This window comes from Vicugna pacos, chromosome 7, assembly GCF_048564905.1.
Source record: "Vicugna pacos chromosome 7, VicPac4, whole genome shotgun sequence".
Lineage (NCBI taxonomy): Eukaryota > Metazoa > Chordata > Mammalia > Artiodactyla > Camelidae > Vicugna > Vicugna pacos.
Genome location: NC_132993.1, coordinates 66,583,835 through 66,608,219, shown reverse-complemented (window position 1 = coordinate 66,608,219; position 24,385 = coordinate 66,583,835). Strand labels below are relative to the sequence as shown.

At 36.8% G+C, this 24,385-nt stretch overlaps 1 protein-coding gene across 5 annotated transcripts in view; it reads left to right on the top strand.

The window, feature by feature from the left end:
* CROT (carnitine O-octanoyltransferase) overlaps positions 1 to 24,385 on the top strand; it is a 39,143-nt gene that overhangs the window by 5,245 nt on the left and 9,513 nt on the right. For all 5 annotated transcript variants that reach the window (XM_031679701.2, XM_031679693.2, XM_031679692.2 and 2 more), the window contains 7 exons: positions 1,449 to 1,573; positions 2,772 to 2,953; positions 3,126 to 3,250; positions 9,018 to 9,126; positions 17,059 to 17,152; positions 17,500 to 17,625; positions 18,946 to 19,047. In XM_031679701.2, coding sequence (XP_031535561.1) covers positions 1,449 to 1,573; positions 2,772 to 2,953; positions 3,126 to 3,250; positions 9,018 to 9,126; positions 17,059 to 17,152; positions 17,500 to 17,625; positions 18,946 to 19,047 — 863 coding nt within the window. The remainder of the gene's footprint in view (positions 1 to 1,448; positions 1,574 to 2,771; positions 2,954 to 3,125; positions 3,251 to 9,017; positions 9,127 to 17,058; positions 17,153 to 17,499; positions 17,626 to 18,945; positions 19,048 to 24,385) is intronic.

Sequence of the window (24,385 nt, the reverse complement as noted above, 5' to 3'; positions counted from 1 at the left end):
AAGTACCAATACTTCTTTCTTTTGGACTGATGATTTCCCCAAAGAAGAATTCTCTTTTGTTTAGAACCTGACTGCTAGTATTCGGGGAGCTGAGTAGGGGGAGTGGGCAGGAGGGCTCATTTTTCTGGTGTACGCTTTCATTGTAATCCCTCTTTTTAAAATTTGAGCTAAAATTCATGTATTCTGCTTGTTTGGTTCAACTTCTCCTGAGGGTAAACCTTCAGATTTCTACTGCCATTGGGAGGAAGTTGCCTGGCTTTCTAGAAAGGAGGAGGTGGTCTACAGGGATGAGTATGGATGGGGTACTTGTTGGCTGCTTTTAAAGACTTTGAAGCAGTCCTGCTGTTTTTCAGCCTCCCTTTGTCCCCTGCCTTTAGAAGTCCATGTGTCTTGAATTCTTGAACCTTTCTGAGATTCTGCTGAAGGAATTGGCTTGCTTTTTGGTTTGTACCTAACCTACGCTATCTCCCACTACCTTCCACTGTCTAGGCTGTAGATGATAACTTTCTCCGTGCTGTGCAGTCACTGTTTTCCCAAGTATTTTCTAATTTGTAATATTGTTGGCTTATCTTGTCTGCTGCCTCTCTTCTTTTATTTTCTTTGTCCTTATGAATCTATGCCTTTTTGATTACTGAACTCTCATTTTTGTGAATTTCTATGAGTGAAGATAAATTTATGTACTTAGTTCACTTTGTTTAACTGGAAACTCAGTTTTTTTTTCTCTCCTTTTGTCTCATCTACTGTCATCTGGGAATTCTAGTTTCTTTTTTGAAAAATTCACTTATTATTCACTTGACTTGTGCTCTCTGAATACAGCTATTTAACTTTAAGACTTTGAAGAGGCAAAATAAAACAAATGGAAGATATTAACATACCTTGATTTCTAACTTATAGCTCAATTTTCTGAACACTTGGTTTTCCTGGACTAGGAACTGTGCATTCTGTGTGTGTGTGTGTGTGTGTGTAAACCATTATTGGCCACAAGGGACCCTAAACTTCTCTGGGAAGTCTTTACACTTAAATTTACATACACATTGCATTTACATTCACAGTGTTAAAGGGTTTGCTTGAACATTAGTGGAAGGAAGCTTTAATTTCTCTTGGTCATGGCTAAACAGGATTTATTTTCCTATTGGACTAGTAGCTAGATGACAGTCCTGTCTCTGTCACTGTAACTATCACCATCTAGAATGATTTTAAAACAGTTTTCTTGAAAATAGTTATCAGATTACATAGTATACACTTTTAATTTTTTACAGTATTTTGCATTATTGTTTTTCAGCCGTTTTCATGTCATAATCTCCTTTATAATTTATTGGACTGCTGTAATAGTGCATATATAATTGTTTTATATAACTGAGTCTCCAGGTTTGTGTAAGTAATAATAATCAAAGTGAGTTTGTGGTACTTGATGTCTAAATACTTTAATGCATATTTTTTCTTTGTAGTAAAGCCGTTCGCAAATGAAGAAGAATATAAGAAAACTGAAGCAATTGTCCAAAAATTTCAAAATGGTATTGGAAAAACATTGCAGCAGAAATTACTTGAACGGGCGAAGGAAAAAAGAAATTGGGTATTTATGTTATTGTACATATACTTAGGATATTGATACCTAAAGAATGGAAGGTAACAATGTACCTAGCTCTCATTTTAAAATTATTGCTGTAAAATCCTTGTAATTATTGTCATTATCGTCCCCCAAAAGATTGAATGAATTACTTAACTCTGGGGAGTTCTGAGGGTTGTGTATGGGCTCCTCTCTTACTATACAGGAAACTTGTTAAAATGCAGAGTTCCTGAGACCAGTTATTCTGATTGAGTAGGTCTGAGGGGCCCAGAAATCCTTATTTGAACAACTACTCCTTGTGGTTCTGTTGCAGGTGATCTGTAGACTAGGCTTGAGAAAAGCATTTTGTCCAGATAACTGATGAGTTTTCATAATTTAAAATACTACCTTAGTCTAGTGATAATGATTGTAACTATCATTTAGGTTTAGAAATAAAAAGCAAGCTGATATTTTCATTGGCCTTTGATACCTCTGATGGAATAATAAAGTTGTATACTTCAAGATTCTTTTATTCTCAATCTTGAGCTTTGAGTGCTTACTAATTATATTAGGGTAAAGGTAAAGAAGTTGTTGTTCTGACTATATCCTTTTCACTTTAATCTTTTTCTGAATTACTAATTATAGTTTATAACATCACATTCTTCAAAAGGAATTCCAAGTAATTTGATGAAATACACTTTCTTATAGATCAAAGCCAGTTGCCTGTTGTGAAAGAGAGACTCATAGAAAGCAGTGTCTGTGGAAAAAAATCTAAATTAGTCTTAAGCTGAGTGAAATTTTAATATTTCTGATTTGGTATTTCAGTTTTTGCTTGGAAAAGGAAAATTATAAGTGCCTTAATTGTTAAATTAAGTGAAGATTTGTTAAGTATCTTTTGTACTCCAGGTACCCTGAAAAAACACACCTAGAGTACTTTGGGGTATTTGTGATTTAAATATGATCTGTTTGAAGGTGTCTTTAGTACCATCTTGTTTCATGTTTTTGATAATGTAGTTAAACTGAATAGTACTTAAGATCCTATAATTTCAAAAGGAAGAAATGATCACAATAGCACTTTTCAGTATCTATGATAATTTAAAACAAAACATGTATTTAAGTGTTGAAGAGTAACTAAAGAAAAAAGAATAAACACAGCTCCCTGCCCCAACAGTTAATAGTCAGGTATCATCAGTAGCATTAGGCTGACGTTCTTAATTTCTTTTAGCTGGAGGAGTGGTGGCTGAATGTTGCCTACCTGGATGTTCGCATACCATCTCAACTGAATGTCAACTTTGTGGGTCCTGCATCCCACATTGAACACTACTGGCCTCCAAAGGAAGGCACTCAGTTGGAAAGAGGAAGTATAAATCTTTGGCATAACTTGACCTACTGGCAGCTATTAAGAAAGTAAGGATAGTTGGGTGAATTTGGTTACAGATTTACCCAAGGTCTCAAGTGGCAAAATGTTGAGATGCTTTAATTTACTCATCTGGGGATGAATACTGTAGGTATGACTATTGGGTTTATAAGATTTATCATGATTTCTTGGTCAATACATTTTTTAAATTTGTCTTAACAGAGAAAAAGTGGCTGTTCATAAAGTTGGAAATACTCCTCTAGATATGAATCAATTTCGAATGCTGTTTTCCACTTGCAAGGTTCCAGGAATTACTAGAGATTCAATTGTGAGTTATTTTAGGACTGGTAAGTAGAAAACGTGTACTTTTTCTGGTAAAAGCATTGGGATTTGGGTTGTTTTGCTGCAGTTTCTTCTATGAGACTGTGCAACATACTGTTTTGAAGAATATTTCTTATGGATTTTGACTAAGCAAAGGCTTTCTATGAACCATATCTTTCAGTCATTCTGATTAGTTGGAAGTAATTTATGGGAATGGATTTTCTTAAACTGTGTCTTACATGGTTCTGTACAAACCTGATGCTCACGTTGCATGATTTGAGAGTTTGAATTGTAGTTAAAGAGCAGAGTTATGATTCAGAGTAGCAGGAAGTCTGGAGCATATGGTCTCTGGATCCTTCTCTTTCTACCCTCATTCCTTCTTATCTGGGTTATCTTTGTGTGTGCACTCACCAGATTGCATCTGCCCTTGTGAGTGCTTTCCTCCCTGAGTCCCGCTGCCTCACACAGGTGAGAGCCTGCTATCAGTCTTCTTGAGGGTACATGTGTTCAGATTGACTCATCCAAGTTTTCGTTTTTACCATCTGTTAAGGGTGCTTTCTGCGTGGTGTCCTAGCGTATCTTGAAATGGAAAATTCTGTTGCGCCAACAACTGGTTTCCAGTTACTTCAGGAATTTTTCTTGTTATAAATGTAATACCACAGTTTATATTACTGCAGAATGTAATTATGAATGGACATTATTCATAGATAAAATTTTGTTTTAAGGTAAAATTTCAATAACCATTTTTGCTTGTAGTGTGAGGGGTATGAGTTTGCTTTCATGTAGAACTCAGCTTCTCTTTCTAAACCTCTTGAGATGCTTGAGATACTTAATGTTCTTCAGTCCAGACACATTTACCTTGATGTTGAAAGAGGAAGAATTAAAAGAAAGAATAAAGGAGCCTGTTTATTTATGGCATAAATTTTAATGTTTAAATACGAATTGAAAAGGTAAATAGGAAAAAATTGCTAGGAGAATAGCAGTAGCAAAGAGAGACAGTATGCATATCAGTTAAGAACTAATATCAATAGACTTGGTTTTGAATTCAATCTTTAACACTTAGTAGGTATGTCTGCAGACAAGGTAACTCCTTTAAGTTACAGTGCATAAAATGAGGTTCATTAATTTAATAATGTACTTCTTGACAGGATAGTTTAAGCTGTCATGGTTAGTATATTCTTGAACTTATGGCTATGTGGAAAGGTACAAATAAGGATAAAGCTGAGGTAATCAGTTAACATGAAAAAACAGCAGTTTGCGACAAATACTATATAGGGAATTGAAATCACATGAGTAACTGGGTGGCCATTTCAGATTAGGTAGTCAGGGAAGACTTCTCTGAGGATCTGAATGGTAAGATGATCTAGCACAGTCTGCTTTTCATTTCTGTTTTAGTTTGTTATTGGCTGTGGTAGTGGTGGGGTGTGTGTGTGTGTGTGTTGAGGGGGGAATCTTCTGGGCATGAATAAACTTGGCATGTTTGCAGGGCAGTGTGAATGGAGCAGAGTTGGCAGGAAGGAGAGGGGCAGATTGAAAAGGTGACTAGAGTCTAGATCATAATGTACTTTGTAAGCCAACTAAGTTTTTTGGCTTTTCTTTAAAATGCGAATAAATGCTATTAGTGGGTTTTGAGAAAGAGAGTGATGTGAACAGATTTATTTTTTAAAGGATCATTCTACCTGCTGTTTGAAGAATAGATTTTTAGGAGAGAGACGTGTAGAAGCAGGGAGATGAGTTAGAAAGTTGTTTTAGTAGTCCCAGTGAGCCACAATAGTCTTGTGCTATGGTGATAGCATTGAGGTGATGACTAGTTAGTAGATTCTGGATATATCATGGATTTGGGGCTAGCAGAATTGCTCATAGATTGGTTGTGAAATGTAAGAAAAAAAGAGGAATTAGATGACTTCAAGTTATTTGGCTTGAGTAAGTAACAGAGTAGATAGGTGTGTTGGTTCTGAGGTGGGAAAAATTGGGGAGAGGTATTTAGGGAGGAAGATAAAGAGTTCCCTTAGACAACGTTGAATTTAAGATGCCTTTTAGACATCTAAATGGAAATGTAAATAGGCAGTTGGGTACAAAGTTTGGGGTTCTGGGAAGAATTCAGTACTGCAGATACAAATTTAGGAGTCATCCTTAGCAGGCATACTAATCATTTCTACCCTCATAAAAATAGCAAAGATTACTTTTGGAACACATTTAGCTGAAGATGTTTGGAACCGATACTGATCGTTATCACAACTGAATACAGTATTCAGTGGTCAGAGGAGGAGGAGCCAGCAAAAGGGACCAAAGTAGGAAGAAAACAAAGATGATGGTCTTCCAGAAGTCAGGAGAAAGAAGTGTTTTATCTAATGCTCCCAAGAGATCAAATGATATAAAAATGAAGAGTGACCATTAGATTTGTCAATGTGATATGGTCAGAGGGTGCCCCTGACAATAGCAGTGTTAGTGGAAGTTGGAAAAAGGAGCTCAACTGGAGGAGATGAAAGGCAGCCAAAGGAATGTAGCAACATTTGGAAATAAATCTTGCAAACAAAGTTTTGTTGGGTAGTGGGAGATTTGTATGTGTGTGTATATTTTTTAAGAGAGAGGGGTGATCTATCAAGAATGGCATGGAGAGAAAGAAAAATAACCTTGCAAAGGAAAGGATAAAGAACAAAGCCATTGAGAAGATAAGAGCTGAGAGGGTCAAGAGCAGAAATGGTGGAGGGGTTTGACAGGAGCAGGCATGAGAGGAGTGTAAAAAGCATATCTAGATGCAGACGAATTGGCTGACTTGTAGGAAGATGAGGCGGTCTTATGTACTGCTTGTGTTTTCCTTGATGAAATAAGAACTGAGGTGGGAGTGGGGTGGAGGATTTGAGGAGAAAGGAGGTTTGAAATGGTCTTTTTGGAAAGTGGGAAAAGCAAATGTGCTATGGAAACATAGGCTAGTGAACAGTGCTGACATGTGTGTTTATGAATTTACAGTTAGACTCCCTGGTGTGTTTCACCCTCCTCCACCCCAGCCCAGCAACAGGGGCAGGTGCAGAGAAAGAGGGAGTGAAGGACTGAAGGGGTTTTGCAAGGAAGAAATCATGATGTTCTCCATGGCATCTATCCTGGATAAGGAGAGAATTAAAGAAATTAAGTGTGGTGAGGGGGAGGGCAGCAGGCTACTTAACCCCAAGAGACCATTAGGACTGATTCAGTTTTGCCTTTTATCCTGTTTACCTCATTTTGCCCATGAAGTTCAGACCTCAAATGTCGTCTCTTGTCACCTGCACTCACGGACTTGTGCATGGCATAATTTGACCCCACGTCCCCACTACTATGATGCACCCTCCACTCCCCCAACCCTTCTCCTGTACTTGATGGACCTTATGGTCAGCAAAATCCATCATATCCTCAACCTTCCTCTGAAAGCTCCCATTCCCTTGGGAAAGGCACTGTTAGTAAAATCAATTTTTTGGTTTTTTTGTACTACTTTTCCTATAACCATCTCACATGGTGATTTTTTTTTTCTTTTACCTATTGGTACTAGAGGGCAAGTAGGAGATGTTGGTGTCTTCTTTATTTTCCAATGCCCTTTCCATTTTATATTTCCTTACAATTTGAGCTCCTGGGAAAAAAATGCTGTCAGGTTATATCACCATTGCTTGTCATTGTTACAGTGACTTCCCCCTTGATCATTCTCCTTCACTCATTGATTGCTTTAGCACCTCTCCCTGTCCTTCCGTTACTATCTTGGTCATGTTCTTAAAGACTTCAGCCTCCATTTGTTAATGACCCGTGGCTTCTCCTCTCCTTCACTTTCTTCCTCTAGGGATCTGTACCTCCACTCCTTCTCAAGCAGCCCCATTCTCATGATCATGCCCTGGACCTTGGCATTGTCAAAGGATGTAATTTGATGCAGCCACTGTGGAAAACAGTATGGAGATTCCTTAAAATAAAAAGAGAGTTAGGATGTAATCCATCAATCCCACTCCTGGGCATGTATCATGATGAGCTGTTCTGACTCATAAGGACAGCTATTCTGTATGGTGCCCTGGGTTAAATAAACCTCCTCTTGCTTAATCAAGGGCTTGGCTTCTGTATCCTTTCTCTCTGTACTGCATAAACAATTTCCTGTCTTTACTGGTTTGTACCAATTTGTAATGTCTCCTATCTTAAAAAGAAAAAAATCAACCTGTTGTTTCCTTCCAGTGAGACACCCCAGTCAAGGCCACAGTCACCTCTCACTCACTTAGGTCCTTCTCACCTTGATCACTTCAGTTACCTCCTCACTGATACTTGCTGTATTTTTTCTTCCCTTTTAGAATCCCTTCTCCCTATGGCAGCTGGAGTGCCCTTTGTAGTATTAATTAGATGACAGTATTACTCTCTGGTCTAAAGCCCTCCACTGGCTTCTTTCCTATGATACTTAAAATTGAAAGCCTTTCCGGAGGCCCTAGTATGATCTGGTTCCAATTGTGTCTACCCTTCTCCCCATTTCTCTCTCTACAGCTGCACTGCCCTTGTGTTGCTGTAGGTAGACCAGCTCATTTTTGTCCTAGTGCCTTAGTACTTGCTGTTTCCTCTGCCTGGAACCCTCTTCCTGTAGGTATTTCCATGTTGCTCTGTTCCTTCACTTAGGCCTCTACTCAGCTATCCCCTCTTGTGCTCCTCCTGGTGTAGCACCTTCTGTCATTCTCTTCCCAAACATTGATTGATTAACTTGGGCTCAGGTATATTTTCTTGTTGCTTTCCCAGCCCTAAATTTTAGATAGTAGATGACAGCAGTGAAGGATAGTGGTGGTAAATGTATGACAATATGGAGGTTTGTGAAGGGGAAAGAAGAATAAATAGCTTGGAAGCAAACACGAGGGATGAAGAAAATGCATACCTCGCCTCCAAGGACCTGAGGAAATAGGGTATAAGAGAAAAAGTAATAGTGCTACCAGGAAATGGTTCTTCCTCATAGCTGACGAATAGATTTCATGAGATAATGTGTGTAAAGCATTTAGCACAGTTCCTTGTACATAACATCAACCAGTAAATTTACTTCCAGTGGCAGTATGTGTCCTTCCCAACTTTCTTCCTCTTTTTCTTCTGTTCTTTTTCTTCTTCCCCTTTTTGAGGGGGAAGGAGCGGAGATCATATAGGAAGACCCTTGTCAAAGGGACTAGTTGAAAAATGGGACTAATCAGAATAGTCTGAGATTTACAGCAAGCAAGTAGTTCTTGGGGAATTAAGATGTGTGAAGGAACCATAGAATCAATTGTCAGTGACTCACAGGGTGTTATCAGAGCCTCACGTAGCACTATAGGTGGGGCAAATTCTCTCTCCTTGCCACTCAGGCATACAGTGCCCTTATTCTACTGAAAACTGTTTTACTGAGAAATCATAGCTAGATATTATTGCATTTACCTAGTCTGATAATTAATCAATATTAAATCATCCCCCAAAGAAACTTGATTCAAATACCTCTTCTCCAGGACTTTTCTGCTGCCTTTTCCCCTTCCCACCCTATCTGTAAATAAAACTAAAAAGCTCTGCAGTAGTTTAGGATTTATATGACTCTCAAGGTATACAGCTGTTTGAAACTTTCATGAATTTCTAGATGTCACATGGACAGATTTCAAGAACATGTATTTATAACATAGTAACTGAAATTTTGTCATCTTTTAAAGTTTTTATCCACGTGATGTATTTGATGATATATGATAAATAAAATATTGGAGAAATGATTATTTTACTGGGTGTAAATATGCAGCTTTACTCTTGTTTAACTTTGAGAAACCTGCGTGTTGTGTTTTCTGTTTCTTTTTCCAGAGAGTGAAGGGCGCTGCCCAAGTCACATTGCAGTGCTGTGTCGAGGCCGAGTTTTTGTCTTCGATGCAATACTTGAAGGAAGTTTGATTACCCCACCAGAGATTCTCAGGTTTTCAAACTACTTAAGTCTCAATAGGTCTTACGCTTTTGCTTGAGTTAAAAAATAAATGTTGAGAACTGCCTTTTTAAAAGGTGACAGTAGCTAACAAAATTAAAATTTTATATATGCTAATTTTTAATCTATTTTTGTTTTATTTTTAATTTACGTTAACTTTTAATTTTACTAGAGGTACATGAATATATTCTGCTCAGAGAAAAGTTAAACATGACAAATCTTAGCAGTCTCATTCCCTGACCCCAAATTAATCACTGTTGCTAATTTGGTGTATTCAGTCCTTCTAGATCTGTTGCAGAGAATTTATATTTACATAGAGGTTTTTTTAGAAAAGAACATACATATATATGTTTTTATCTGTATGGTACATATTACATGCATACAAATAGTATGTATAAATAATAGTGTATAGAGAGAGAGTTATTATTTTGTATGTTTATATTTTTAAAGTTAGTGTGATGGAAGATGTCAAGATGTAGAGGGAATTACATAATGAAACTTTCTCATGTCCTCATCCTCTAATTTCAGCAGTTACTAACTCTTAGGTTCACAATTGTAAATTCACAGTCTTGTTTCAGCTATACCTCTTTGTGCCTCTCCCCCACACCCCCATGGATTATTTTAAAGAAAATCTCAGGCGTAATATCCTTTCACTATAAATATTTTAGTGTAGATCTCTAAAATATAAGGACCCTTAAAAATATTAATGGATAGTACCCTTATCACACCTAATGACCTGCTTCTCCTAAAAAATTAACAAGAATCCTTTAATACACTAATAGACAAGCAATTGTTCAGATTTTCTAGGTTGCTCATAAATGTTGAATTGTATCTATATATGTTTCAAGTTATTTTTATTAAATATTACAAACATGAACAAAAGTGCATACGGAAGTACATAGCTAAATACTCAACTCAATCACCAGCCAGGTCGGGTAGAAAATATTTCTCTTACTGCAGAAATCCCCCTCATATCACTTCCCAGTTAATGGGCTTTCCCTCCTTCTCAAGGGTAATCACTTAGGCTGCTTATGATATTTTTTAAGTACAGAAAATGCTGCTGTGAAAATTCTTGCGCAAGTCCTTGATGCACACATGTGTGCATCTGTGTCTGATTGCACTCAGGAGAGGACTGGGGGAGTCATGGGGTGTGAGTACGTTCGGCTCCAGTGGTCATGCCAGCTTTCCAAAGTAGTTGTGCTAGTCAGCCCTTCCACTAGTGTAGGAGTGTTGTAGGGGTTACCTACACACTCTGTGTATGAGCTTTATATTGATTTCATGTCTGCCCTTTCATTCTATCAAAGGTGTCTTTTTGATCAAGTAAAGTTCTTCATTTGAATCTAGTCCAGTTCGTCAGTCTTCTACCACGCGGATTATACCCTTTGCATCCTATTTAAAATTTTTTTTCCTAACCCAGTTTCAGGAAGATTCTTTCTTTTATTGTGTTCTAGACTTTTATTCTTTTGTCTTCCACAGTTATATTAGCCTAGAATTGATTTTTGTGTGTGGCATTAGGAAGGGTAGCTTTACACACTTAAAAAAAGAGTGTTATTTTCGGTTTTTCTGCAGTTTGCTTCTTTGAGTCAATAAGGCAGTAATGTTTTCATACTGGGATAGACGGATCTACCTTACTCCTTTTAGCTGTTGTATAGAATGGCATCAAATGGACATACTATAGTTTGACTGCTTCTCCATTGTGACACATTGAGGTCATTTCCATTTGTTGCTGCAGCAAACATTTTCAAGTGTGAACATTTTCAAGTATGCCTCTTTGTGTGTTTGTGAGAAAATGTCTATGGCTTGATATTAGAAACAAAATTTCTGCATATATATATTTAAATTTTTGAACGATGTCAAATGGTCATTGAGAGCAGCATTATGTTCCCCACCAGCTTTTTATGAGATTACCCCCTTCTCTGCATCATTGCAGACATGGCATGATTAAACTTAAAACCTGGTGAACTGATAGGTGAAAAGTGGTTTTCATTGTTGTTAGGATTGGCACATCCCTTGTTACTAGTAAAGTTGAATATTTTTATATATGTTTATAGGCTGTTTATGTTTTCGTTTCTGTGGGTTGCTTTTGCCTATTTTTCTACTGGCTGATTTTTTTTAAATTCTTATTTATTTGTAGCAGTTATTTGTATGTGTGGGCACTAATCCTCCATCAATTATATGTGATGCAAGCATTTTCTTCTAGTGAAATTTTTTCTGGTAGCTGAACAGACATTGTTAGTTTTGACGTAGGCAAATCTATCCATTTTTTAGGTATTCTGTTTTTGTGTCTTGGATGAAGTTTGTGTATGTTCCAGCTATGTTTTTTATTTTGTTCTCAAAAAATTCAAATTGGGTTATATCTCACCTTTGCTTAAATTTTTTTTTTTTTATTAATAGATGTACTGGGGATTGAACCCAGGACTTTGTGCATACTAGGCACGCACTCTACCACTGAGCTATACCCTTCTCCCTGCTTAAAAATGAAATGGTTCCTTGGGGTCTAGGGTGGAGTCCCAGTTACTTAGCCATGGTCTAAGTTTGACCTTTGCCTGTTTCTTCAGCCTTCTCCTGCTCTCCCTCCTTGTACATCCTACGTTCCTACCCCGTTTCTCTGCTTGCATTTCTGGCGCGTTAGGTTATCTGTGATCTTTGCACGTGCTCATGCTTTCTGTTTGCAGTGCCTTTTCCTGCTTTGTCCACCTTTTAAGTAAGAATTCTTCCTCGTGCTTTGTTTCTGTTCACATGTCACCACGAGGTCACTACTTACTGTTTTATTTTGTATTTCCTCGTTTCCCATTCCCTTTTCTCCCTTCGTGTCCCAAAGGGTTAGCCTTCTTTAGTCTCTTTATTCTCCTTATATTTATCTCTATTATATTGATAATTAAGTTCTGTTTAAGTCATTTATTTCTGTTTTCACATGCAGATGGGGCTCTGAGATTACTTACCAGGTTTCTTTCTTTTTTTTAGTTCCCCTTTCTTAATACAAAGCAAAAGTGTGTGTCGGGGTGTGTGTGTGTGTGTGAGAAAGAGAGAGGAGTGAGTGATTTGGACACTCCTGTGTATTAGAAAATTCCCTTTAGAAGTATAAGATACATACTAGACATGTGAGGTAGATTGGTCAGCTCCTGAATCTTAGTATACTATCAAAAGAAATGTATCAAAATTGCGGTAATCTAGGAAAGAAGTAAGAGGTTGGGACTTTAAAAGATGGGAGAAATGCAGAAAATGTTTTGGAGATAAAATTAAAATGAATTGGTGACTGGATTTAGAAAGAAGTGAAGCCTGAAATACGACTGAGTAGGCAGCTAATATTACAACAGGAGAAGGCAGCAGAAGAGGAGGAACCATTTCAGTTTTCTTTTCTTGCTTTTAATAATAGCTTTGAGACATAATTCACACACCATACCTTTCACCCATTTAAAGTGTACAATTCAGCATTTTTACAATACTCAGAATTGTGCAGTCACCTCCACCACGTTTAGAACACTTGTCACCCCCAAAAGTGACCCTGCACCCATGAGCAGTAACTCTTCGTTGCTCGCCAGCTCTTACCCATGCATTAGCACATACATCTCGTATCTCCCAAATCCTCCCACCCTGTGGGCCCTAGGCAGCCTTCCTCTCTCTTTCATTTGACTTTCTGTCTCTGTGGATTGTCCTAGTCTGGACATTTCATATAAATGGAATCTTAGAATATATGGCCTTTTGTGCCTGGGTTCTTTCACTTAGCAGAAAGTTTTTAACGTTCATCCATGTTGTAGCATATATTAGTACTTTCTTCCTTTGGCGGAATAATATTCATTCTATGGCTGTACCCGATTTTATTTAATCATTCATCAGTTAATGGATATTTGAGTTGTTTCCACTTTTTGGCTACAGTGAATAATGCTGCCATAAACATCTGTGCACAAGTTTTTGTGTGGACTCTGTTTTCATTTCTCTTGGCTATACACCTAGGAGTAGAATTGCCAGGCCGTAACTCAGTATTTAACCATTTGAGGAACTACCAGACTTTTCCAGCATGACTGCACCATTTTATATTCACATCAGCAGTATTTGAGGGTTCTAATGTATTTACATCCTCACCAACACTTGATATTGTTTGCCTTTTTGATGATAGCCATCTTAGAGGGTATGAAGTGGGATCTCACTGTGGTTTACAGTTGCATCCCTATGATGACAGCAGTATTGAACGTGTTTTCATGTGCCTGTGGTCATTTGTATATCTTCCTGGAGAAATGTCTGTTTAAATCCTTTGCCAATTTTTAACAGGGTTGTCTTTTTTATTATTGAGTTGTAAAACATGTTTAACAGATTCTAGATAGAAGTCTTTTATCAGATACATAAATTGCAAGTATTTTTCTACCATTCTAGAGTTGTCTCTTCACTTTTTTCTTGTCCTCTTTCGAAGTACGCATGTTTTACTTTTGACAATTTTCAACTTACCTATTTTTTTCTTTGGTTATGCGTTTGGTGTGGTATCTTAGAAACCATTGCTTAATCCAAGGTCATAAAGATTTATACCTATGTTTTCTTCTAAGGTCAGTTTTTCTTTTTAATTTGTGAGAAGAGGTCAGGGAGATAATTTTTAAATGTTTATTTAATTTGGAATGGTGGCAGAAGTTGAAGTAGATATATCCAGCGAGCATCTGGAAACTTGGTACCAGAAATTTAGAGAGAAAATTGGGTTGAAGTTAGAGATTTGGTTGCCTCTTACATAAAGGTCATAGTTGAAGCTATTAACATGTTAATCTCCCACTGTAGATCAGGTGCTTCTGAAGAAACACAATGGTAACTCAGATTTGGGTGCCACGGCGGTCAATGTGTTAAAGTAGTGGATGAAATTACCAAAGGAGAAAGTTGTAGACAAGAGAGTAGGGGAGGCCAGTGACAGAAATTTGGGGAACACAGTTTTAAGAAAATCAATGGGGGACAAAACTGTATGACAGTAAATTAAAGAGTGAGTAGAAAGTAATGAAGGCAGAAACCAGATTGTGAGGAAATATCAAGTGTAGGATTTTCTTAAAGATGTAGGATTCTGAAATGTAAATATTAATACAAATCTTTGTGCTTCTGAATATCAAAAATTGTTGTATAGCTGAAAAACAGATGCATGGGTAGCCAAATTAAAGAAAAAGAGGAGTTCTTTTAGTTACCATATCTGTGCCTCTTTTTTATTTGAGTAGACAATTTTTAAACCACTTTTGAGTTATGACTGACATACAAAAAGCTGTACATATTTTGTACAACTGGAAGAGTTTGGAGATAAGTATACACTGATGAAACTATCACCACAACTGATACCATAAACAGTTCTGAGGTGATACCTCTTTGTGGTTTTGATTTACATTTCTCTGAGAAATGTCTATTCAGATGGCTATAATCAACAAATGTTGATGATGACATGGAGAAAAGGCAATACTTGAGTGCTGTTGGTGGGAATGTCAGTTGGTGCAGCCACTATGGAAAACTACGGAGGTTGCTCCAGAAGTTAAAAATATAACTACTGTTTGATTCAGCAATCCCAGTTCTGGGTATATATCCAAAGGAACTGAAATTCAGTTCCTTTGCCCATCTTTAAATCAGATTATTTGGGATTTTTTTGCTATTCGATTGTAGGGGTTCTTTGTATGTTTTGAATAACCTTTATCAGATACATGGTTTGCAGGTATATTCTCATTCTGCAGATTTCCTTTTCATTTTGTTGTTTCCTTTACTGTACTGAAGTTTGTGGTTTGATGTAGTCCCACTTGTCTATTTTTACTTTTGTTGTCTGTGCTTTTGGTGTCATATCCTAAGAGATGCTTGCTAAGGCCAATGTCAGGAAACTTTTCCCCCATGCTTTCTTCCAGGAGTTTTATTGTTTCAGACCTTACACTTAAGCCTTTAATACATTTTGAATAGTTTTTTTTTGTATGATGTAAGATAAGGGTCCAGTTTATTCCTTTTGTATATGGCAATTCAGTTTCCCAAGACCATTTATTAAGGGGTTATCCTTTTCCCATTGTGTATTCTTGGCTTCCTTGGCACCTCAGTTGACTATATGTAAGTGGATTTATTTCTGGGCTCTCTGTTCTGTTGCATTGATCTGTGATCTGTATGTTATTTTTATACCATACTGTTTTGGTTACTGTGCCTTGGTAGTATATTTTGAAATCAGGACATATGATGCCTCCAGGTTTATTCTTCTTGCTCAAAACTGCTTTGGCTATTTGGAGTTTTTAGTGTTTTCCATATGAATTATAGGAATTTTTCTTGTTTCTGTGAAAAATGCCATTGGATTTTGATAGCAATTGCATTGAATCTATAGATTGCTTTAGGTAGTATAGACTTCTTAATGGTGAAGATTTGGAAATTTATTATCTGACCTTTTATTATCAAACATAAAATGTCATTTCAGATTTAATACATTTTCCCTGGTAATTTCTTTCTGATAGTGACCATTTTTATGAGGTGGTCATTTCCTGCTGAATATTAAATTGGCCATATCAGGGAGCAAGAAAAAATTTCATAGTCAAAACTGGTGCTTGAGGTGGTAAGGGAAGGGCAGGAACTCATACCATATGGAGAAAAAGTGAGATAGATTTTATTCCTTAAGTATTAAGGAAGTATGCTAGTTACTGTGTCTGCTTTATTTGCTTGAAGCAAACTCAGAGTTAGCAAAGACAAGTAAGCAGGAAGAGTAAGGCAAGGTGCTTCCTCCGTAGGTGTAGGGTGATTGGTGAAGAAGCCCTCATATGCTCCACAGGACACCATGAGTGTTCAAATAAAGAGGGACAAATTTTACAGCAAAGAATTCATTTCATCACCAGTATTGGAGAAATAATTAAGGAGTAGAGGAGATTATGCAAATCAATAATTTTGCTTTTTTCCATTTTGAATAATAAAGTCACAAATAAAGGATGACTACTAGTGGTGCCTTTTGACCATTTATTAAGCTACATTAGCTCACTTTCTAAGAAACCTTTGGAAGAGTTTAAATTAAGATGAATTATTAGCATATAGAAGTTAGGACAAAACTAAACTGGATTTTTGACTGATGAAAATTTTTTTATGGAAGAGCTCTGTTATGTACCTGCCATATGTTTAAAGAGACATGAAACTCGTCAGACTGGGAGTATAGAATGCCATGGGGGGAAATATTTTATCCTTAGCTAATAGTCTTTAAAATATAATGGTTATCAGTAACAATGGGACATATGAAACTTTTTAAAACTGACCACATGGTACATCTATTTTGGGGGTTAAACCTCAGTTTTTTTTAATGACTTAACACAATGAGTTTATTTCTGAGTTACATCACAATTCAATGCAGGTTGGAGGTAGGGGGAGGAGGAAGAGAGCCTTTTGCATCTGATGGTTCTGCTGGATCCTCTAATAGATGAGGGAAGAGAGCACGGGGAATTGCATGGGAAAGTTTCACTGCTGTAGTCTGGAGGTGGTGTTGATCACTTCTGCCCATAATTCACTGGCTCGAACACAGTAATGTAAACCTAGATATTAGTTGGGTATAGAATAAGTCTTCAATATATATATGCACATAGATTTTAGTTAGATAAAATGTGCATGATATTTGTGGGATGATTTACCAGAGTATTTTTCAAGTTGTCCATTATACAGGGTAATTTACTTGGACCCTGGAAGTTCATGTATGTTTTGAAAGTATAAATTGTATCAGCCAAACACCAAATCTATTTCCTTAAGGTATTATCAAGTGTGCTTTTGGTGTTAAAAGGCCACATGATCACTTTTTTAGAAAAAGATATGGTATAGGAAATAAATACATTGCTGTTGAGTCCGTAATCCCTTTCTTTGGTTAATCTGTCAAAACATTTAAATACTGATAAACTTGATGACCTGTTAAAGGCCAACATAGCTAATGTTCTGCCTGTGCGCTTTTTGAATCCTCTTTCTTTAATCTCCCAAAAGGCAATTGACATACATCCAAAAGAAGTGCCATAGTGAACCTGATGGACCTGGGGTAGCAGCGTTAACTAGCGAGGAGCGGACTCGATGGGCTAAGGTTATAATTTACACTTTTCTTTTGAGGTACAGTTGACATACAACATTATACTTGTTGTATAACAAGTATACAATATAATGATTCGGTATTTGTGTATACTGAGAAATAATCACCACAGTACACAGTAAGTCTAGTTAACATCCATCACCATAATGAAAGTTACAAATTTTTTTTCTTGTGATGAAAACTTTTAAGATCCACTCTCTAGCAACTTTCAAGTATACAATACAGTATTATTAACTGTAATTTACACTTTTCTTGATGAACCTATTCCCTAACCTTTTGAGATTTTCTGAACATTTTTTATTTAACTTGCACCATTTTATCATTATTTCCTTTCCTTTTAGGCACGAGAATATTTGATTCATCTTAATCCAGACAACTTGACTATGTTAGAAAAAATTCAAAGCAGTTTACTGGTGTTTTCCTTAGAGGATGACAGTCCACATGTAACACCAGAAGATTATTCCCAGGTAGTTAACTATCTTGTTTTGTTATTTCTTCCCACAAATTTTTCTGTGTATATTAAACACGAGAAGAATTTTGTTACATGCAGACTCTTAAAACTTTCTTAGCTATACACACACACACACACACACCATTTGAAGCTTATACATAAATAATGGTTTATAAATTCTTGCCACATTGTTTAGGTCCATTTGGATATATCTTTTATGCTGTTTAAAGCAGTGTAACTGTTATTTGTTTATCTTACATCAGTGTTTCCCAGCCTTCTCACTGATTGCATATGCAGAAATTTGCACAGGACGCTGGGCTTTTACCAAAGGTGACATGAGACCCCACCTGTAACCCACACCAGTGTACCTTGACACCTTAGTTGGTGACGTCTGTCTGAGAATTATATCACTCTTGCAAGTAATTTATCATTTGGTTTTATAGAACACACTTACTTTAGTGAGTTAAAGGGTGAATGTGGCCTTACTTTTTTTTTGACCCTGGGGCAATATCATTTCCTGGAAAATAATAAAAAGTAGTAGTCATATTTGTTGAAGTCATAGTCTTTTGAAAACACTGAAATTATTTTATAATGTGTTAATCAATATTAAATGATAGAAATAAAATAATATAAAATTGAAAAACCTTGTAGCTAGAAACCAATTTTTTCTCTTTAGCTATAATTTTTTTTTTTGTAGAATCACCAAACTTCTTGAGGTAGAATATGTTTTAATGAAGTATTGGTCAAACTTTTTTCTACTGTAATCAACAGACATACTTAGATTGGAGGCTATTACATGTACATGTACATCTAAGTAATAAAAGTTTCACCAAAAAGTGATTAGTTTTACTGTCTGCAATGTACTCTGATGTTTATGCTCTTTCATTTGTAAAGAATGTTTACTGTGATTTCATAACTCACTAATGACCCAAACTTACCATTTGAGAAACAGGCTTAGTGGGATATGAATTCTTGAAATATTTTCCTTATAACTAGGGTTTAATGACTAAACATATCGATGTTCCTATGCTATTCAAGTTGCAAGAGCCTTGTCCTTTCAATTGTATATTCTCTAAGCATCCGTGGAATATTGTGCCAGTATTCTCTCTTCTGGTAGAATTTGTTGGATTTTGAGAACTGTTTATAGTCAGGGCCAGAATTATTATCTCTTGAGTAAGCTATTATCATTTTATTAAATTTGATTTACCTGAAGAGGAGAAGTGAGATTATATATATGTGTGTGTGTGTGTGTGTTTGTGTGTGTGTATTTAAGATATAAACACTTAAAAACCAATATTAAAATTCTTTTAATTTGGAAATACTAATTGTATTTTAGGTAACTGCAAAGATTCTTACTGGAGATCCAACAGTACGCTGGGGAGACAAATCCTATAATTTGGTTTCTTTTTCTAATGGAGTATTTGGCTGTAATTGTGATGTAAGTAAACTACTGAAGTTACTGTTTTAAAAAATCTTTTAGATTAATGTAATGGCAATAATCTATAATTCTTACACTGCCCTATAGTAGTATAAGTAAGCACTTTAGCTTTCTGGCATTAAAGTAGAAGTTTTAGGTATGAATTCTCAGTGAAAGTAGAGTGTAGGGTAAGTTATTTTCATCTGTAGTCAGGCTGACAGTTTGGTGTGTATCTGCAAAGTGGCATTTGCATGTATTTTTATGTAGTGTAAGCTCTTTAAAATCCACTGTTACCTGTTTGTTGAGAATTACAACCTATTTTAAAAGATACAGCATTATGTGTATGTTCTATGCAGAGAGAAATGCCTGTGCATGTATTTCTAGATTTACCTAGAAATCTTATAACTATTTTTCTGAAATGACAGAAGATCTTTGGAACATTACTTATTTCCAGATTTTAAAATGTCTCATACCGAATACCATTTTTTACCGTCTTCATGAAGCACACACACAGCTTTCTTGTTTTCTTTTCTGTTCTGCCATGATATTCTTTAGTAACTGTACCTTGCCATTTTCTGATAGACATTCAGGAGATCTGTGAGCCAAGAAAATTGAAAAATCAGCCTAAGTCAGAGTTGCAGTATACACTTACAATCTCATTATACTACTTTTTCATAAAGTGTATAATTTGGCATAAAGTAGTGTGAGGTAGATTTTTTGTTTGAATTTGGGGACTTTTTTCCAAAAACATTTAGTAACTGCAAAATACTAAAAAGACCTGTTACATTGCTCTAGATTCAATAGTTGTATTAATCAGTATTTTCAGTTTTAGGGGTTGGAACCTAGATCAGACTGGCATTAGATTATGAAGATATTTGTAGCAAAGGGGTACAGCTCAATTTGGGTAAGCTCAATTTGACTTGCAGTGTCTAAATGCTTTCATGAGAAATTTCTCTCTCCATATTTTGGCGTTTCCGATGTTTGACTTCATTTTTAGGTAGACTACAGCATGTGAGATTTTTTTTTAACTTTTTTTATTGATTTATAATCATTTTACAATGTGTCAAATTCCAGTGTTCAGCACAATTTTTCAGTCATTCGTGGACATATACACACTCATTGTCACATTTTTTTCTCTCTGAGTTATAACATTTTGTGTATATTTCCCTGTGCTATACAGTGTAATCTTGTTTATCTATTCTCCAATTTTGAAATCCCAGTCTATCCCTTCCCACCCTCCACCCCCCTGGCAACCACAAGTCTGTATTCTCTGTCTGTGAGTCTATTTCTCTCCTGTATTTACGCTTTGTTTGTGTTTGTTTGTTTGTTTGTTTTTGTTTTTGTTTTTTAGACTCCACATATGAGCGATCTCATATAGTATTTTTCTTTCTCTTTCTGACTTACTTCACTTAGAATGACATTCTCCAGGAGCATCTATGTTGCTGCAAATGGCATTATGTTGTTGGTTTTTATGGCTGAGTAGTATTCCATTGTATAAATATACCACATCTTCTTTATCCAGTCACCTGTTGGACATTTAGGCTGTTTCCATGTTTTGGCTATTGTAAATAGTGCTGCTATGAACACTGGGGTGCAGGTGTCATCCTGAAGTAGATTTCCTTCTGGATACAAGCCCAGGAGTGGGATTCCTGGGTCATATGGTAAGTCTATTCCTAGTCTTTTGAGGAATCTTCACACTGTTTTCCATAGTGGCTGCACTAAACTGCATTCCCACCAGCAGTGTAGGAGGGTTCCCCTTTCTCCACAGCCTCTCCAGCATTTGTCATTTGTGGATTTTTGAATGACGGTCATTCTGACTGGTGTGAGGTAGTACCTCATTGTAGTTTTGATTTGATTTTCTCTGATAATTAGTGATATTGAGCATTTTTTCATGTGGTTTTGATCATTTGTATGTCTTCCTCGGAGAATTGCTTGTTTAGGTCTTCTGCCCATTTTTGGATTGGGTTGTTTATTTTTTTCTTATTGAGTCGTATGAGCTGCTTATATATTCTGGAGATCAAGCCTTTGTCGGTTTCACTTGCAAAAATTTTCTCCCATTCCGTAGGTTTTCTTCTTGTTTTACTTCTGGTTTCCTTTGCTGTGCAGAAGCTTGTAAGTTTCATTAAGTCCCATTTGTTTATTCTTGCTTTTATTTCTTCTAGGAGAAAATTTTTGAAATGTATGTCAGATAATGTTTTGCCTATGTTTTCCTCTAGGAGGTTTATTGTATCTTGTTTTATGTTTAAGTCTTTGATCCATTTTGAGCTGATTTTTGTATATGGTGTAAGGGAGTGTTCTAGCTTCATTGTTTTACATGCTGCTGTCCAGTTTTCCCAACACTATTTGCTGAAGAGACTGTTTTTATTCCATTGTATATTCTTGCCTCCTTTGTCGAAGATGAGTTGACCAAAAGTTTGTGGGTTCATTTCTGGGCTCTCTCTTCTGTTCCATTGGTCTATATGTCTGTTTTTGTGCCAATACCATGCTGTCTTGATGACTGTAGCTCTATAGTATTGTCTGAAGTCTGGGAGAGTTATTCCTCCAGCCTCTTTCTTTCTCTTCAGTAACAGCATGTGAGATTTTGAATCTCATGTTTTCATAGCTTTCTTCATAGATGAGTGTTCTGCATGGAAATAGTCAGCTCCCCCTCTCCCCTCCCCAACCCCCCCCACCAGTGGTTCCAGCAAAAGTCCTGGGAATAATGCCCATTGTGTTAGCCTGTGTGAATCGTGTGCACGTTGCAGGAAATATTTCACCTGGCTTGGGACATGCTGAACCTTGGGCCTTACCTGGTAAAGTCACTCATTCAGACTACAACAGAGGTGTGGTGGTTGCCTAAGAAAAGTAAAGTAGCTCTTATTGGAGAAGAAGGTAGAGTGGTTGATGTGCAGGTAATAAAATGTCTGTTACAGTAACTCATCAGTGTTCATGGTTGCTATGAGTCATTTTGAAGATTTGTTGCCTTTCCTCTTCCTTGGAGTCCACTGTTGAAAAATATTTCTTGTTGATACAGTTTTTTTTTTTTCTCTTTAGTTCCTTGTTTGATTCTTCTTGACTTTCTCAGTCTGGTTTATATCCTCACTATTCTCTGGAAACTCTCCTCTGTAAAGTAGCTGACCACCTTTTGGCTTCTTCCCTCCATTTCGCTTTGACTTGTCAGCTGCAGTTGATCACCCGCTTCTGCGTGTGCATCTGACACTGTCTCCACCCTCTTGACAGACTTCTTCTATCTACTGAGTCTAAAGCTCACCTGAATATTATTCATAACTGCTTTCCCCTATGCCTGCTCTCTAATCTAGTTCAAAAGTTTCATTGACCATTTCTACATGGGTAGGGTGCAGCTATATTTTTGTCAGTTTTACTCATTATTCTCATTTTCAGAGTATTGTTGCCCGGTATGTTAAAACTGAATGTTACATTATTACATAAGGGTAAATTTCCTTCTCAGGAACTCAGCATCTTGTTTTCTTCCCTCACTCCCAACCCCCTAAAAAACCACCTTACACTACTTTGGTTTTCCTGATAGCACCAACATCCTGCTATTTACTCAAATTCAGGATGGAAATAAATTTAATGATCTTTTCTATTTTTGAATGAAGAATACTGGACCTATAGTGAGCATATATCTCAGCACAACTGAGATACTTTGCTGTAGTAAAGTGTATGGACATGTTTTATGTGGATGCATTATCACCCATGCATTTAGAAAATTGAGCTGATGACTCCACCCGATTATCTGCTTTTAGCCTTCCATGTAGGTTTCCCTTGCAACCTAATATGATTACTGAAAATGCAATTTTACCTCTGTAAAACATTATTAATAAAGTATATATACTGTAGAGTAAGGCTGTTCGTCATCCAGAAGCCGTGTTGCTTCTGTCTTCCATTGGTGCTTGAATATGCACTTCTGTGATTATACTGCATGATTGCATTTCGCTCTTAGAATTTAAAATCCTGGGGTCAGCTATTACATCTTCTCTATATAGGCTTTATTATAGGGTTTTGTGAAGGGCACGTAGGAAGCATATAGTAACATTAGTTGTTAATAGCAGCAGTTACCAATTACTGCTGTGGGCCAGGGTCTACAGTAAGTACTAAATAAGCATTTTTAAAGTCGTTTTTCACATCAGCTGTATGAGAATAGGTATTGTTTTCCCTACGAACAGATGAGGCTGTTGACTCAGAGAATTAAGTAGCTTTCTCATGGTTGCACAGCTGGCAAGTGGTGTGGTGTGGCTTAGAACCCAAGTCCACATTTTTAAACAGTGTGTGACTCATGTGCTTCCATATGAGTGAAAAAAAAAAGAAAGGTAAAGCTTATATAAACAAAGCATCAGGAAAGCATTTGAATTTTTTATACTTCCTACTTTTTTTTAAATTGATGATTAGGTTTCCACAGGAGATGGGTGGGTAGAATTACAAATCAGACTTATATCCTTCAGTGTTGCTCTTTCTTACTGCTTCCAGTGATGGAGTTAGAGATTACACTATTGTCTTAGAGGAGTGATATATGCAAGCTCTGTGAAAATTCTTTGTGAAGCTACAAACACCATGCAGTTTTGAGATGCAATTAGGAAAGGGTTTTATCCATGACCTGTGAATCTTATTACACGTGCTGTCACTGCCAAGTGGGGTGAACTGCTCTTATGTCTTGTACTGACCTCGCTAGTGAGCCTTTCCTGAAGCTGTGGTGGCTGCCTGCCTGGTAACAGTATACTGTGCTTCTAGGCTCCATGGGGCCATGATACACAGCAGCAAAGCTGTGCAGTGTTACAGCGATACTTAAGACACCTAATTACACCTTTTGACACTGGGTCCAGGTGGGCTGGGTTTGTCTCTTAAGCCTCCCTTCTTTCTCTCCAAGGCTAGCGGTGTCGCTTTCAGTTCATGAATGTTAACTCTGTGTAGTGTGAAGTGGTAACCTTAACGCAGAGGGAAAAAAAAGTCTGATGTAGTCATCAAAGGAACGTGGAGAAAATAAGTCAAAAGTTTATTCTCCACAGTAAATGATGGAAGAATTCACTAGCCACAATTTTTTTCTCTAAACAGAGCTGTCAAAATGGTAACACCCCTGTAACTCAGTTCATCTTTCCCACATTGTTTACATTGAGAATTATTTCTGCCACATTTGAACACTCTTTTAGATATGTTCACAAAATCATTATGCTTTTTAATACTGACCTAGTGGCCTGTGTCATTACCAAAAGAAGTTAATACCCATCCTCAGTTTAGCGTTCAGATGATCTGCCACCCCCATCTGCTTTTCCGTAGTGCTCTTACAAGCCCAGAACATATTTTAGCATGGAAAGCGGATACCTCCTTTTGACTTCCAGTACAAAGAGCAATTCTTTTCTCCAGA